This window comes from Girardinichthys multiradiatus, chromosome 17 (assembly GCF_021462225.1).
Source record: "Girardinichthys multiradiatus isolate DD_20200921_A chromosome 17, DD_fGirMul_XY1, whole genome shotgun sequence".
In the NCBI taxonomy this organism is placed as follows: Eukaryota; Metazoa; Chordata; class Actinopteri; order Cyprinodontiformes; family Goodeidae; genus Girardinichthys; species Girardinichthys multiradiatus.
This window is the reverse complement of record NC_061809.1, coordinates 29,975,282-29,992,723: the sequence shown is the minus strand read 5'-3', so window position 1 is coordinate 29,992,723 and position 17,442 is coordinate 29,975,282. Positions and strand designations below refer to the sequence as shown.

Sequence of the window (17,442 nt, the reverse complement as noted above, 5' to 3'; positions counted from 1 at the left end):
ATCTATCTATCTATCATACAGACCTAGTTCAGTTTGTAGAAAAAAAACGGAGAATAAAATCAAAAATCACAAGTTTTTTAATCTTTACAACAAAACATTAAATTCCAAAGTTATGTGAAAGCATCACTTGACAAAACGGCACCAAACTATCACCATCCATGTCAGTAATTAAGAGTAAAACTGAGTTATCAGGTTGCTGCTGCCACCTGCTGGAGAGGTGCCGCAGCAGCAGCCTGTCTGCGGTCTAAAACACACATCCAATACAAATACCTTTATTATAAGAAAATAGTGCGGTGCCAGTGTCCTCTGAGCTATGAAAATCAATCAGATATCTTTAAAGAAGCTGATCATAGTTATCAAAAACTCACAATACAAGAGTGCATCAGTTTATAAAGGATTGCATCCAAGGTTGGAATCCTTGTGTGGTGAAAATACAAAAACACATGGTGATTGTGACATCTACAGTGAGCATGTGGGTTCAGAGGTCACCACAGGCCCAGGCAGGTGGAAAGGACATGCAGGAGCGTGCACGGTGAGTTCTGATCTCCATCAGGGTTCTCCACAAGAGAAGTTTCCTGAGTGTTGATGAGTAAAAGTATTGCTGTCTGGTCTTCCTCCTCAGTCGTTCACGAAGGAACCTGGAGGCCATGGGCAGGTTCACATCCAAAAGTCTAAATCATTTTTGAGGGTGAAGCTGCAAAGCAATTCAGCATGAACATTTACAGTAAAATCAAAACTGGACCATAAATCCATCATAGAGCCAAAGTGTTGAAACACTGAAGGAGATGTGCTGCTCTCACAGAACACAACTCAACTCAGAGCTTTCCTCCAACTAGGTGATGTAAAGGAGAGTCTCAGACAGCTGAAGATGTTGGACTGCACACCTTCACTGCTGCATGTTGGTTTCTCCTGTTTGTGAAAGTAACACACCTTCAGATCTCAACATGTGTCCAGAAACAACTTAAAGAACCTCACTAAACTAGCTCCAACTAATATAATGTTAATATTTATTATTAGGAACAAATCCTACAAACTGGGCAGATCAGCAATCCACTCGCTGACAACATTTCAGCTGTCTGAAGGAACACTCTGCAGGTAAAGATCAGTGAAGGGGTTGGAAATGATTTTGTTTATAAGGAGCTGGAACATCTAAGAGCTGCATGGTGGTCCAGCTGTTAGAACTATTCCCTTACAGCAAGAAGGTTTGGGTTTGAATCCCACCTGGGCTCTTGTGGAATTTGTACATTTCTTTGCAAGCATGTGTGGGTTCTCTTCAGGTTCCCAGGTCTCCTCTCACAGTCCAAAAACATGCATGTTATCTTAATCTATATAATCCAAGTGTACCGTAGATGTGTGTGTGCATGGCTGTCTGTCCTCCGTGTCCCTGTGTTGGCCTGTGATGGACTGGCATCCTTGTCAAGGGTTAAAGTCTTACAAAAGTAACTGATCATCACAGAACCCCATGAGCTCTGCCTGGCCCGTCTAAATACAGGTACCATCGACAGGGTGTGTGGGTGTCGTCCAGTATGGTAAGTGATTTATGTATACATTCTACAACCTTAATAATGGGTGTGATTTTTGTCTTGAAATATGTTAGATTGTTTGGATGCTTTTTTACAAAGTACTGAAACTTTTGGTTCAAATCAGTCAAAGTGCTTCACTAGTAATTCAAAAGTCTTAACTAGTTGTATGATAGTTACTGTTTATTTAAGTAACTAGTCAGAAAAAAAAAACATGTTAACTTGTCAATTCGGTTCTGCTTGCAGTTACTGTTGGAGATGTTCAAACGTTCTCACGAGTTAACTTCCATGACCAACAAATCTAACTAAACAGAGTAAATGTTTCACAAACCACCGGCCTGTAATCAATGTAGAAAAATCCAACCCAGGTTTGACCCGTCCATGTGTTCTGGCTTTTATGCATTTCTGATTCCTTGTTTTTTTTTTTGTGGCAATAGTGGTCTTTATTTGTAAGTTGACCAATAGGAAATGGGGTAAAGAGAGAAACAGAAGGACATGCAGCAAAGGTCAATGGCCCGGGACACAAACCCGTGACGGCTGCATCCAGGACAGTAGTGTCTGTACATAAATCATGCACTTTACCCAGTGCCACTGCTGCACCCTAATTCCTTTGTGTTTTCTCATGAAGAATAAAAGTTTTAGAAATCCTAAACTTAGTTTGGATCTCTGTTCTGTGTATCATTATCCAGTTCAGGTTTAATTAGTCTGAGTATTTCAGGTTTTCAGTCAGATTTGATCAAATCCAGTCCAGATTGGAAAAAAAAAAAACAGTAAACTAGCAGCACCAAGAAACTCTAAGGCAGATGATAACTTTAGCTCTGTAAGCAGCTAACTTTAGGACTAAACAGATAACTTTAGCTCTGTAAGCAGCTAACTTTAGGACTAAACAGATAACTTTAGCTCTGTAAGCAGCTAACTTTAGGACTAAACAGATAACTTTAGCTCTGTAAGCAGCTAACTTTAGGACTAAACAGATAACTTTAGCTCTGTAAGCAGCTAACTTTAGGACTAAACAGATAACTTTAGCTCTGTAAGCAGCTAACTTTAGGACTAAACAGATAACTTTAGCTCTGTAAGCAGCTAACTTTAGGACTAAACAGATAACTTTAGCTCTGTAAGCAGCTAACTTTAGGACTAAACAGATAACTTTAGCTCTGTAAGCAGCTAACTTTAGCACTGTTAGCAGCTAACAGTTAGCCAGTATTCTCAGTGTTTAGAAAGAGTTGATAATCCTCCTGACAGGCCGAGTCTTTACTGCTCCTGTAAGTGAGTTGACTCCATACTCAACAGGCCAACTCCAGATCTACTTCCTTTCTTACTTCAAAATAAGAGTCTCAAACATATGTACAGGAAGTCAAGCTTCATATGTGGAGTCAAAGCATATATTTAATAGTCGGGCATCGTGTGGCTCAGTGGTACACCAGGCACACCATATGCTGAGGCTACAATCCTCATGCAGCTGTCTTGGGTTCGATTTCCACCCCTGGGCCATTTACAAGTCTTCCCCTTCTCTCTCTGTCCTACTTCCTGTCCAGCAACTGATACATAAAAGCCACTAACATGTCACACTATTTTTAATCCCGATGCCTCAATATACTCATAATCTTTGTTGTAGTAGCAGTAGTCACAAGGATGGTTAAAAAATAACTTGAAATACCTACCTACCAATGGTTAAAGCATTGGCTCGTTGGATGATCTGTAAGCCCACCCACTCACATGCGCCCCCTGGTGGCTAAATGTGTCAGTAAACCAACAGCAAACCATTTCCATCCCCATCCATTCCCTCTGGAAGCTGAACTAGTTTTATCAATAAATAAATAAATGGTCTCAGTTTACTTAATATTCCTTTAAATCACCAAAATAAAGTAAAATAGGTATTTTCAGAGTTTTGGTTCCTTATCAGAAATTAACAAATATTTTTACATAAATTTAAAAACATTATTTTAAGGTACTTTGTTCAGAAATTAAAATATTTCCAGTTTAACATTAATGATGTAAAGGAACTCTGGAAAGACCATAAAAGTAAAAAAACTGAATTAACAGAGAAAAAGACGACACCTTATGTTGGTTATTAGAACTGCACAGGTCAGATCAATAAACTAATCAGAGATAAAAGCATTGTTTGTTCCTGTTTAAAGTCCCCATTAAAGCAGATCTGATCCAACTCATCAGTAAACTTCATCTTTTAAATCCTTAAAAATCACTGAACAGATTTTCTGCATCCATTCCTGCTGGAATCTGAAAACACTTCCTGTATTCAGGGGGCGGGGATTAACTCTGAGTCCAATGAAATTCTTTGTAATGATTACAATCTGTGCGTGTTACTTTTATCAGGTAGGGTGGGTGGTACCTAATTTAAACAAACAAGTGAATAGTGCTCCACAAACTGTTTCAAGAGAACTGTAAAAGTAAACAAACCGAGTCTAACCAATCACAGAGCAGGATTCTCTGCCGCCTTGTAAACAAAGCATGAGCAGACAATCCAGAGTTGTGCAGCTAAGAACTTAAACAACCTTAAATAAAGCAGACGTGATGATTTCCCTACTTAAATCTCATAGTGCAGGTCGTTCAGCTCCAGTCTGGTGTAATGTCGCCGGTCGAAGGACTCCATGGCCTTCCGGCCGCCCACAGCCAGGGCCAGCGTGAGTACGGCCAGTCCCAGCACCATGAAGGCCACCACACCACCCTTCAGGGCCCCCTGTGCTGCCACCACCACTTTCCCCCGGCTGGAGCTGGAGTTTAGGTGGGTGTGACCAGGCTGGAGGTCCGGATCTGATTGAAGGGGGTCTTTGGGAATGAAGATCAGACTCGGGGGTTGAGCCATTACTGTGGTGGTTGGTTCGGCGGTGGAGGTGCTGGTGGTACATTGAGTGGTAGTCGTGGTGGTTGTAGTGATGGTGGTGGTTGTAGTTGGACTTGTGGTGGTTGTGATGGTGGTTGTAGGAAGAGTGGTGCTAGACATGGGGATGGTGGTTGTAGTAGCGGACGCTGTAGTGGTTGTACTGGTGGTCTTGAAGGTTGGAGCTGCAGTGGTGGTTGTAGCTGCAGTTGTTGTTTCTGGAATGCTAGTATTTTTATGCTCCACCTCTTTTCTTGCTGTTTCAGCAGGAAGTGATGTCGTGGAGCTCGGAGCTGTTTGGGTGGTGGTGGTGGTGGTGATGGATGGATGAGATTTTCCTTTCTTGATGGTTTTGTTTTGCTTCTTGCTGGTTTTGTTGGGTTTTCTCGAGGTGAAGGTAGCAGAAGGCCCCATGGTGGTGGTTGTTGGGGTTGTAGTAGTGGTGGGGGTTGGTGGAATACCTACAGGCACTGTGGCAATGATGATGAAGGGTGGGGGAGGTTCTGTGGGGGAGGGCAGTGCCTGAGCTGTGGTTGGTGTGCTAGCTGTGGTGGTGGTTAGGGTGGTTGTTGGTGTAGTTGGTGGTGATGTGGTGGTGGTAGTCTGTATAGTGGTTGTCATGGTGACAGGTCTTAGTGTGGGTGGATGACTTAAACCTGTGCAGGAGAGAAAAAAATAGGAGTTATTACATTTTGGCCACAAGAGGGCAGCAGTGTTAAACTTCACAACGTTAACGTGGACCTGTTTAAGCAGGACCAACTGAAACCATCTGCAGAATCATGAAGTACATGTTGCAGGAAACAGAGAGCAGTGGGTCTGCTTCACCTTTGTAGATGTCATAGGTGTTGCTGCCCTCAGGAGCTTTCATCAGAGGACAGTCCAACTCAGTGGGACAGTGGAAGAGGAGACAGTTGTCTTCAGCAGAAGGCTTGTTGCCTTTGAACACGGCCATGTTGCACCGAGCACCTTCAGAAAAACAAAGGTCACCTCTTTTTTAGTCACGTTATCCAATCACACCCTAAACTCTTCCCCACCTGACCAGAAATCAAATCAAGCTAAAATGTTCAGGTAGAAATTAAACAAGCACACAAACATAATGATGGACCATAAACTAACAGCATATGTAGCACTTTTTAGTTTTGTTGAGCTGTTTGGCTGCTTGTCCTCTCAGTCTCGGTCCAGTCATGGTACCAGACCACTTTCAATGACAGCTGATGAGGAACTTAGAAGCAGGAAGTGTTTTTGTAAGATGCCCAAGCTAAATTCACTTTATGTGGTTGTGAAACGATCAAAAGTCATTCCATACTGTGTTCTGTTGGAGAGAGATCAGTGTGGTCATCGTTATGAAGCAACAGTTAACACGAACAGATTGTAGTGAGTCAATAACAGCCCAGAATCAGCCCTTCACTGGCTAATACATCAAGTCAATCCTTTCACAGTAAAACTGTGAGAGTAGCTCTCTGAAGCTACATGCAGACCTGCTTTTAACTATTCTCAGGTAGACTCAAGTCTCAGACAACGAGTCCAAGTCAAATCTCAAGTCTTTGTTATTAAAGGGCTATTAAAGGGTTAGTTTGTATTTTGTGAAGTGAGTCTGTGTGTGGGTATAATCAATAACGGTTCCCTTACATCTAGCAGAACAATGTCATTGTTGGAGAGTATATAACTCCTCAGAGTGGTGGAAGCTAACGGACGGTATCTTCCTCCTGTTGTTGGACTCAGGATCAGCTGATGAGACGGACTGACGAAGCTACGTCTGATAGCTGTTAGCTTCCACCACCTGTGACTGTCCCCACTGGGACACGACATCCTTCAACCACAGGTGAGGGAACTATCGTTGATAACAACTTTACTTCTAGTGCAACTCCAGTCCAAGTCAGAAACTCAAGTCACAATGTCTGCTCTGAACAAATCTCAGATTCTGAACTCATTCATGATTTTGAACACAATCCTTATTTTGAACTGTTTCCCGACTGTTATCAGACTCCACTTAAAGCAGTCTGAACAGGTCTCTGGGCTTCCTGTAGGTCTTTTCTTTGGACTGGGTCTTTTTAAATTCAGGTTTGTTCCATTTCTTCGCTCTGATCAATTTCAGTAAAATAAGACTCACCTTTAAAGCTTTCAAGCATGAAAACACCTCTACAGTCAACTGACAAACCAATGTTGTATCAACACAGAGCCGATTGCCTGGGATGTGTTGGGCTCACCTGTGAGGACCTCCTCGGAGCAGCAGGCTAGGACACAGTCCCTCTCTGAGTGGACCGTCCGGGCGATCATGGCCGCCGCCTGTCTGTTCAGAGCCTGTTTGACGATAACGGCGGTGCCCTGATGCTGCCTGGAGAAACACGTCTCTGGTCCCAGAGCAAAAGCAGGAAGTGTCATCAACACCATCACGAGAGAGACGGCAGAGACGAGCAGCCCGGGCAAAGGTCGAAGGTCGGTTGGAAGAGTCATAGCTGCAGCGATTTGCTGGGATCACAAAGGCCACAGAACACAGGTCCAGTTGAGGTTCTGCAGAGGAAGAACAGAGAGCAGTGAGTTCCTCTGCAGCTTCCTTCTTCTTCTACTCTCTGAGCTCCTGGAACAGACAGAAAAACATCTTTTCAGACCGAAAGCTGAGAGACAAGCCGCCTCTCTCAGAACAGGAACATGAAACATCAGCTGGATTCATCAGGGACGTCCTGCTCAGTCAGAGCTCCTACTCCAACCTTCAGATTGTCTTCAAACGCTCTGCGTCCCAGATCTGTCCCTTCCTCAACAAGCAGCCACAAAGAGAGCTAAATTAGACCCGGTGTGAGGAGGGAAAATAGAAAGCTAAAAATGGATCTGCTCCTGAAGGAGAAGAGGAGGTGGTTCTATTTTTAGACTCCTTCATCGAGGTCATGAAGCAAACGAGGCTGAAAACAACAAAAAAACACATTTGAAATCAAACTGTGAGAGGATGATGGGTCAGAGCCGGCCCGGAGTCAAAGTTCTGCAGCTGTCTAAAAATAATTCTGCAGGCTCACAGATTCACCTTGAGCACCTTTTCATCTCTGCATGTAGTTCTTGTTATTATCTGATCCGACACCAGCCAGCTTGTGATCCAGCAACCTGTCAGCAGACCCTGGTACTTCAGGACTTTCATCTTCAGCTGCCCTGCTGAGTCCAAACAGCAGAAAGCTGAGAGAAACTAACATGACTGGACATAAACAGGGACAGGGTCTCAAACCAGCCGAAGAAACCATTAAAACCAGCAGCTGAAAGCAGGTAGGAGCAGGAACTCACCCCTTCTTCAGAATCTCAGCAGCTCAGTGGGTCCACAGTCCGGTTTGCAGGACTTTAACCTGTGAGGAACGCGGGTTCCTCTTATCTGAGCGCCTCAGAGCTGATAACGTCTGGATGCCATCATGACATCAGTTTCACTGGACCACAGTCTGCAGCTCTGACACACTTCCTCAGCTGATTCCTTCTATCCTGCTGCTTTCTGGACTGAAAGGTTTGGAGGAAAGCTGGGATGAACTCATTCCAGGCTGAACCTATGCAGCTCAGCTGGTGTTTCTTCTCCAATAAATCTATCCTAGAACTCCTCTCCATATCATTCCAGAACCATGAGTAATAAATGTTCTAGTTCTGGTCTCTTCTGGACGTTTACTCTGTAACTTTTCCTCCAAACTTTCAGAATGACCCTTAATGCTCCTGGGAATGAGCTTCAGATGTTTGAACATTGACAACCTGGAATGTTTTCTGGAAACAGATGCCTGTTGAACGACCCAGTCAGACCAGAGCCTGACGCCTGACTGTGTTCTGTTCCAGATCTGGGAACATTGTCCACAGTTTTTCCTAAAACGGGGAAGGACAGCACAGAAATTGAGGAATGTTTCTATGCAAACCAGCTGTGGGATCACTGGGAATGATCCCACAGCTGGGATCATTCCCACAGATTACAGTATATTCCCACAGATTACTGTGGGAATATACGGAAGAACAGTTTTCCTGAACTGGGTCAACTGTAGTTTTCCTGGTCACTGAGGAAATCCTACTGGTTTTCCAACTTGCTCTGGAGCAAGGTTTAGAAGACCCATGTTCTGGTGGAGAATAAATGGGCTATCAGCCATGGGTTCTGGTTTACTGTGGTCCATTTCAGGTAATCTTCTGCAGTCCTCGTCTCTTTGGTAGTTTTTAATTGAAGCAAAGAGCAGAAATCTTGAACAGCTCATCTCACACTTCAGTGTATAGTCAAAGTAAACCATTCATCAGAACGTTTATTCTGAGAACCACCAAGAGCTGCCTGAGTACCACCAGGAATACTTGTACCACGGTTTCAGAACCTTGGATCTAACCCAAACAACCCAAATAAGAGACTATTACAGAACCATAGAAAATCAAATCTTCAATCCATTTTGGCCCATGAAATTAGTTCTGCATGGTACTTACACAGAACTTAAGAGCTCAGATAGGTTCTGTGTATAGGGAGCCCATTTGTGTTATGTAATGTCTTTTGTTTACCTGTAATGCACCTTTATGGCCAACATGGAACCTGTGGACAGTCCGACATGGGGCCCTTTTTTTGTCATTTTAGAACATGTAGAAGGAGAGGAGCCTACACAGATGTTAAAAATGGGGCCCAAATAGGTTCTTATTGTCTTTTTCAGATGGGGCGCATTACTGCCCGTAGGTGGTTTTCATCAAACGTACATGCTCCATGGGCCCGATGTAGAAATTATGGACAGTACCACATGGTGCCCCTTTTATGTCCAGGCCACACTGTATAAGCCGTCAACAATTAGTTTAGTTTACAAGGAAATGGCAATATCATAGAGCTAGAACCATGCCTAAAGCTAAAATTAGACATTTAAAAAAAAAAAAATCTGTTTATTTCTTTTTTGTTTTAAACACGGTACAAGACATGTATCTCACAAGCGCACATAACAGCAAGTAATAACAGCAACAAAAGATGACAAAAAGAAGAAAGGCATTAACAGCCGAAAACTTCAAGGTGACAAACATATGTAAAGTGCATTGAGACAGTATATTTTAAGTTTGTTGTATCCGGGTCGCGTACTGAAATTGAATCCAAACGTTCTGAGCATCGTACATTAGAGGTATCAAACAACTTGTTCATATTAAAAGTTCTCCCCCTTGTGTCACAGCAGCCATTATCAGGGATTCAATTTCTAACACTTTTCATACAGCTAAATACACTTGAATTCTTTTTATTTAGCACAAGCATAACGGAAACTTCGCCCATATAACAAAAAGAACAAAATTAGCTCGATTACGTTCGCTCACTCATTCATCATTACAAACACTTCCACATTCCAAAAATAGCAAGAAATGTTTCCACATCTTTTTAAACATAGAGTATTTACCCTTAATCATAAAGGTGAGTTCCTCTAGGGCAAGAGAACTAGATAGCATAGATAACCAGGTTTTCAGCTGAGGCCTAGCAATAGATTTCCATGATCTGGCTATACTATATTTTGCTTGTAGCAAACAGTAGATTATGTTTTTTTTTTGTCAACATTGCTTAATTGATTTTCAGTGGAAAAAATCCCTAAGATACATAGTTTAGGACAACAATCCAGTTTAACACCTGTAATGTGTGAAACTTTATCCAAAACCTCCCTCCAAAATGTTTGGATCTCAGGGCATTCCCATAAGCAATGGATCAGAGTGCCTTTGGCCCCACATTTAGCGCATATATCTGGAATATTAAGAGTCAAATTTGTTTAATAATGTTGGGGTAACATATGTTCTCATTAGCCATTTATACTGGATCAGTTTAAGTTTAGTGTTAACAGATTGTGTCTGAGCTTTCAGACAGGCCATCTGCCACTCATTCACTGATATATTACTTTTTAAATTTTCACACCATGCCAGTCTTTTGTTATCTGAGGAGGTTTGGGAACTGTATTGTAGAAACGAGATATTAGACCCTTGTTCATATAGCGGTTTATTGCTAGGTCCTCTAATGAAGTGAGAGTGGGTAAGGTACGAGATTTTTGTGAAGCTAACATAAAACTTCTAATCTGAAGAAACTTAAAAACATGCTTAGTGGGAATATCAAATTTGCATTTTAAGTGATCAAAACTCATCATAGTGCCTTTATCTGCAATTTTACATAGACCTTTATCATGCCATGTTTTGAAACCCATATCTTTTCTAAAGTTAGACTTTAACAGAATATAAAGACCAGAATGGACCCAAACGGGCTTTGGTTGATCCTAGGCATCGTTTTCTGAACCATAAGATGGGCCCATTATAGGATGTGTTGACAATTGATTTTAGGGCCATTGTGGTACCTACATAGGTTCTGTGTATCTTTCCCATATTGGGCCCACTTAGTGATTATAGGTGGCTTTTATCAAACCTATTTGCTCCATGGAGCCAATATGTAACCCGTGGACAGTCCCACACGTGGCCAATTTTCTAACCCTTTTGGGTCCCACATATAATGAAGCCTGATGTTTACTGAGCTGACCCAATGTGAACACAAACTCTAAATCTCTAACTGTTCACTCTACAAGACTCGGACCTTTTGGGTCGGTGGCTGAACTGGTTTTAGTGGTTACTGTGGTTCAAACCAGTTCAATCTGAAGAAATCGGTTCATTCAATTAAACAGAGCAGTTCTAAAAACAGGTGAAGGAGTTCTGTGAGTCATATTTCTGGATCTCTGCTGTTTATGTTCAGAATAACTGGATTTATCCGGATTCTGAGAAGGAAAAAAGACAACAATCTTTTCCTTCATTTAAAACATGCTTCTCGCGGGCGCTTTAACTGGTCTGTACTGGTTAAACTGGTGCGGATATGGAGCCTGAACTGGAACACAAAGCAGCGGTGAGTTCTACCTGAACGGTCAACGGGCACTCCGTTCAGCTCAGCCCGGCCTCCATTGTCCTCCGTCGGTCAGTGTGGGGGCAGATGAGTCGGTGTTAAACTGGAAGCTGGAGGAATCCAGCAGCTCGGAATCACTCAAACCAGTTCAGTCCCAGTTAGCGGCGTCAGCCATCCCAGGATGACATGTTGGAATCCAAATAAAAGCGGAGGCAGGAATGAGGAGAATTCCAGATTGTTCACCGGGAATCAGTGGGAATAAACTGCGCGGCTCAGCAGGAAGATCCAGCAGAGGAAAGCAGCAACATGTCCCCGCACAGAGAGCCCGAAAGGCGGCCTGCAGCTGCTCTCTGCCTTCGGATGGTGGCGATGATGATGATGATGGTGGATGGTGCGCAGGATCTGCTGCTGCTCTCCTCAGTCTGACCCATTTTAGTCTTTGTCCTCTGGAAGGGGGAGGGAAGAGCCTGCACCCCCAGTCTGAGCAAAATAAAGCCCCGAAAATAGAATAAAACCTCACATTCATTAATGTAAAGATGGTTTATAGTCCTAACCTGCAGATAATATAACGTTTAATCAGTTTATAAAATAATCAGACAGGCTGATCAATAATTAAATGATCTCATGAAGAAAACATCTGAAGGAGAAGATGGTCTCCAAGTAAAAACCAGTATTTGCCAGTTTGGAAGGTCGTTAGAGCTTTAAATATGATCTGAGCATTAACACATCCAGGGCTGGCCCAAGGTTGTATGGGGGCTTAAGCAGAGTCTGATTTGGGGCCCCTCTTCCTGTTCAGAACATCATCACCACTAACATCTGCTTGGTGGAATCTGGGAGACGATGCCAGGTCTAACTGGCTGAGCTTATATGATCAAACTGAAGCTCAAACACAAAGAACAGGTTAAAGTGGTAGCATCAGGTGGTAACTATGGGAACAAAATAATCCGTTGGTTTAACATTGCTGTTGTAACCTTGCTTCACATACCAGCTAGTATTATGGTATAAATCCAAGCACCCGTCTTTAAAGTAAACTTTATTGAATCATTAGTTAATTTGCATGTTCCTCCTTTTCTGTATTAATAAAATGGTTAGAAAAACTCTGCAGATGTCGTCCTCCTCCCACCTTCCTTGGAATTACTTCACATCCTTTTATAAAGCAAATCATTTTAAATCTTTTCATTATTCTATGCTGAAACCATCAAATGTATTATTCTTATTCTGAGTAAACAAATATTTTAAAAAGTGGCTTATGCCTTGGGCCGGCTCCAATGACATATCCAGATTTAGGTTGTTTACAGTAAAGTTTTCTTGTTGTTTGATGTTAAAATATTTTATCTAAATGTCACCCTGTCCTGTTTAAAACTAAAGGAAGATATTTTCCATTTATTAAAACCACCAGTTTACATCCTGAATATACAGGGAATCGCCGTATACAGGAAACTTACCATGTCAACGATTTATTCTCATAAAACTTGGTGTTTAACGAGCTGCGGACAGACTAACTCATCCACCCTGAGGCCTGCAGAGACGCTGCACAAACACACAATAAAGATCTTAGATGAAAAGCTTGCAGGGTATCATCACTGCAGCATTTTAACGAATCATCTGTTGAGTCCAGAGAATATGATCATGTTTGCAGATCTGTGTCTGGTCTTTAAAATCTTGCACGTCTTGCCTTTCAAGCAGCAGAACCACTGAGAGCGGACCTTGCTGTAACCTTCAGGATGGAGAACATCTGGTCAGAACTTACTCTCAGTGAAAGCTTCTCATGACTGGAATAAAATACCAGAAAATTTAAGAACATACAAGTTAAATCATTCTCCAATAACTCAGGTAAATTTAATGTATTCTATTAGTGATTTATTGTATTTTATGGCTTTTTATTTATTTTAAGCCTCCTACCTGATATGTCTTTATTTGAACAGATGTTTTCTGGTTTTAAATGTAGCTCTGATGAAGGATCCTGACAGTTTATATGTACTGTCTTTACATTTAGGGACCACAGATACAAACTAGCCCTCATGACTAATTCTGGCATGTTCTGTATTGTACTTCATCCTTTTTAAAATAAACATAATCTTCATCATCATCTAAAGTTCATAGTTTCCATGTTCCGTGGCTCTGGAACAAACTCCCTGAAAACCTGAGATGTTCAGAAACCTTTGGAACCTGGACTGAAAACATTCATGTTTACAGAATCTAAATAATGAACTGTTCGCTCGATCCACTGATGAGTGAAGAACCGGCGCTGAACCGTTTGAACGTCACTGTTTTACAGCTTTTTATCTGTTTTAAATTATATTTGAACATTTTCTTCTCTTCACGAACAGCTTTGAAGGTTGGATGTATTTGAATCTTTTCTTTAATTTCCTGTAAATCTCTTTGATCTCGTGTGAACGGATCAATAAACATTCATTGATTCCAGAAATGTTCTCTAACCAGACACAGAAAGCAGGTTCTACTCTGCTTTAATGATCCAGAAGAGTCCAGATGTTGCACATGAAACTGATCAGGACAATCAGCAGGAAGTCCTCTGTTTGGACATTGTACAGAAGACCAATAATGACAAAAATAAAGATGATGGGCTAAGAAACTTAACGTGATCCTGATCGGATCATCAGCACCAAGGTTGAATCCGCCTTTGCAAACCTGAGGACGGATCCAGTCTAGAATCATGATGATTTCTGTCTAATTCAGAACAAACGGACACCATCAGTCCAAACCGAACAGTTATGTTAAAGATCAAAACAGCAGGACATTTTCTCCAGTTTCTGGTTAAGTTCTGGTCGGGTCCTGCAGCAGGAGCTTGAATAAAAATCTCAGAGAAACAATTGTAAAGTCGGGAGTCCAATTCAGGAGCTGCAGAGTTACAGACTGTTTAACTTTTTTATAAGATGTTTTACCGTCACTCAGACCTCTGCTGGTGTTTCAGCTCTAAATGACCCGTTTTAAGGTCGTTTCCTACGTTTTTCTGTCCAATCACAAACTGAGACCCGAGAGGGAACATTTGAACTCGTTTATTAAAACAAAGAAACAGTAAAATGTCCATCAGTTTCTGTACAGAACCGGTTCTACCTTCAGAAACAGCAGCTTCCCTCAGCAGCTCAAATAAAGTGAAACAGATGAATCTCAGAGACTGGTTCTCTGGTTCTACTCATTGGTTCTGATCCACACCAGGTGGTTCTTATTTTCACATAAACAGACTTCCATATTTTCCTCTTTGCAACTTGGTCCCTGCAGAAACTTCCTGACAGAACATTGTCTGAGATCGGACCTCGCCTCACTCCACATCCTCCATCTCCACATCACCTTGGCATCCAGACTCCGCCTTCTTCTTCTTCTTCTGAGGAGCAGTTGAGAATGATGATGATGAAGGGGAGCCCTGCTTCTTCTGTGGTGCTGCTGCTGGGTGAAACATTTCAGATTGAAGTTAAACTGATGGAAGAACCTTGGTTCTGCAGAATGTTCGTATGTGCAAAAGGTACAAGGTTGGTTCTACAGCAGACAGCTGGTTCTACAGCTGGGTCGATAGTGGACGGCAAGTTTTAGGGCAAACAACCCATTCTACTGTAGACAGAAAGTTCTAAGGCAAACAGCTGGTTCTGTTGGTTCGAATATCAGTGTGTACTACTGAGACCGTCAGGTGGATCAGATCAGATGTTCTACCTTCCATGGTGGACTTCTCCTTCTGCAGGTGCTGCAGCTGTTTGAGCAACTTCCGTCTCTTCTTCCCTGAAAGCGTAATGTTGGCTCTGGGACTGGACCTGAGAGACACACAGGCATGACAGACACACTGGCATGAGGGACACACTGGCATGAGGGACACACTGGCATGAGGGACACACTGGCATGAGGGACACACTGGCATGAGGGACACACTGGCATGAGGGACACACTGGCATGAGGGACACACAGGCATGAGGGACACACTGGCATGAGGGACACACTGGCATGAGGGACACACTGGCATGAGGGACACACTGGCATGAGGGACACACAGGCATGAGAGACACACAGGCATGAGGGACACACTGGCATGAGGGACACACAGGCATGAGGGATTGTTATGGAAATTTTATTGCCTTGCTTGATTTGCTCCTTGATTCTCTACAGGAACTGAGAAAAGTATTAGAACCCCTCAGTGTTGATCCATTCTTCTTCTCATTTAGTCTTAAAATAATGGTTTCTCAGCCTTCTGCTTGCAGCTGTGTGAGATAATATGTACGCCACACTGTTAAGATTATGTTTAGGACGACGGGTCTCATAAGACTCACCTTGAAAACTGTTGTAGCTTAAAGGAGAACTTTTACTTTGTCTGGTCAGAATGATTTGGCAGCACTACTGAGCGCATCTCCAATGCAGTAAAATCCTCTCTTGCAAGATTAAAATAAAGCTGATTCTCAGAGACAATCATCAGTCTCTGGATACGAATTTTTCTACAACAGGGACACACTGGCATGAGGGACACACTGGCATGAGAGACACACTGGCATGAGAGACACACTGGCATGAGGGACACACTGGCATGAGGGAAACACAGGCATGAGGGACACACTGGCATGAGGGACACACTGGCATGAGAGACACACTGGCATGAGGGACACACTGGCATGAGGGAAACACAGGCATGAGGGACACACTGGCATGAGGGACACACTGGCATGAGAGACAAACTGGCATGAGGGACACACTGGCATGAGGGACACACAGGAATGAGGGACACACTGGCATTAGGGGACACACTGGCATGAGGGACACACTGGCATTAGGGGACACACTGGCATGAGGGACACACTGGCATTAGGGGACACACTGGCATGAGGGACACACTGGCATGAGGGACACACTGGCATTAGGGGACACACTGGCATGAGGGACACACTGGCATTAGGGGACAGCTGAGAGTCAGACAATTAAGACAGCTACCACACTGACCGTCTCTTCTTCAGGTGATGGACGGTGATGAGATCCTGGTCGACCACAGCTCCAATGATCTGATGCTGCTTCTTCTTCTGTCGGGCCAGAACTCGACGCCGTTTGAAGAGTTTCTTTCCTAGCTCCTGGAAGAAAGCCAGGACAGGTAAAAAATCAGGAGGTGAGGACTCACCTATGTCTTATATGGTGTATTGTACAGAAGGAATCATCATGATGGAACTTCTGGGTTAAACCAGATGGTTTTAGAGCCGACCCGGATCAGAGTGATCCCTGCTGATAAATATGCACACATATATAACATTCCCGTAACTTTAGGTCCCTATGATGTTGTCATAGCAACGTCACCTGAGGGTGTGGTTGCTGTTTACCTGGAACAGTTGTTCTATTCTTATGTATCTCCTGTTGGAGACAGGAGGAGATCATGTGACCTGCTTAGTTTACTATTAGTCTGTTAAATAAAAGACGCTCCTCTATCATCAGAAACAGAACATTCTGGATCTCTGACCTACAGTTTTCTGAGCCGAACTGGTTTAAATCAGCTGATAATAGCACTGACCCGGCCCCGGACTCACCATCAGACACCTTTAGACCTGTTTATCGCGGTTCTTACCGTTTTCGGTCTGTTTATTTTCCCTCCTGGAGGCGCCATGTTGCTCAACCTCTCCCACATGGACCGGAACCCTTCTTTGTCTGCTGCTGATAGGGCCTGATAGCACACCACCGCCCCCATCTGGCTGAAGTGTAGATGTGAGGATCAACCCGAACTTTCAACAGACTTTGTTCTGACTTTCGCAATCTTCTAACACAGAACCAGAACCTCTCTCAGTTGACATCACAGTATAACACCAGCAGAACCGTCCACAGTCTTTAGAAGCTCCTTCAACAGCTTTTAGAACCTCCTTCAACAGCCTGCAGAACCTCCTTCAATAGCCTTTAGAACCTCCTTCAACAGCCTGCAGAACCACCTTCAATAGCCTTTAGAACCTCCTTCAACAGCCTGCAGAACCTCCTTCAATAGCCTTTAGAACCTCCTTCAACAGCTTTTAGAACCTCTTCAACAGCTTTTAGAACCTCTTCAACAGCTTTTAGAACCTCTTCAACAGCTTTTAGAACCTCTTCAACAGCTTTTAGAACCTCTTCAACAGCTTTTAGAACCTCCTTCAACAGCCTGCAGAACCTCCTTCAATAGCCTTTAGAACCTCTTCAACAGCTTTTAGAACCTCTTCAACAGCTTTTAGAACCTCCTTCAACAGCTTTTAGAACCTCTTCAACAGCCTCAGCTTCAGCGGATGTGAGGTGGACGCACATTTGTCTCTTGAACACTTTGGTCT

The 17,442-nt window shown here is 43.0% G+C and overlaps 2 protein-coding genes across 7 annotated transcripts; both read right to left on the bottom strand.

Moving 5' to 3' along the window:
- Positions 1 to 59: 59 nt before the first annotated feature.
- On the bottom strand, positions 60 to 13,423 carry mansc1 (MANSC domain containing 1). 5 transcript variants are annotated; one of them, XM_047389803.1, is made up of 5 exons: positions 12,622 to 13,422; positions 11,191 to 11,656; positions 6,567 to 6,870; positions 5,185 to 5,325; positions 60 to 5,015 (listed from the first exon to the last, which is right to left on the bottom strand). In XM_047389803.1, exons 3-5 carry the CDS (start codon positions 6,811 to 6,813, stop codon positions 4,066 to 4,068), a joined length of 1,338 nt encoding a protein of 445 aa, XP_047245759.1. In that variant the 5' UTR covers positions 6,814 to 6,870; positions 11,191 to 11,656; positions 12,622 to 13,422; the 3' UTR covers positions 60 to 4,065. The 5 variants fall into 5 exon arrangements, with proteins under 5 accessions (XP_047245759.1, XP_047245760.1, XP_047245758.1 ...); XM_047389804.1 differs by having other exon boundaries at positions 6,567 to 6,937; positions 11,191 to 13,423; XM_047389802.1 differs by having other exon boundaries at positions 11,191 to 13,422.
- A 755-nt stretch (positions 13,424 to 14,178) lies between these two features.
- c17h11orf98 (chromosome 17 C11orf98 homolog) lies at positions 14,179 to 16,956 on the bottom strand. 2 transcript variants are annotated; one of them, XM_047389807.1, is made up of 4 exons: positions 16,722 to 16,956; positions 16,112 to 16,236; positions 14,843 to 14,940; positions 14,179 to 14,581 (listed from the first exon to the last, which is right to left on the bottom strand). In XM_047389807.1, the coding sequence occupies exons 1-4, from the start codon at positions 16,839 to 16,841 to the stop codon at positions 14,457 to 14,459; spliced, it is 468 nt and encodes a 155-aa protein (XP_047245763.1). In that variant the 5' UTR covers positions 16,842 to 16,956; the 3' UTR covers positions 14,179 to 14,456. The 2 variants fall into 2 exon arrangements, with proteins under 2 accessions (XP_047245763.1, XP_047245764.1); XM_047389808.1 differs by having other exon boundaries at positions 14,179 to 14,578; positions 16,722 to 16,934.
- Positions 16,957 to 17,442: the final 486 nt, after the last annotated feature.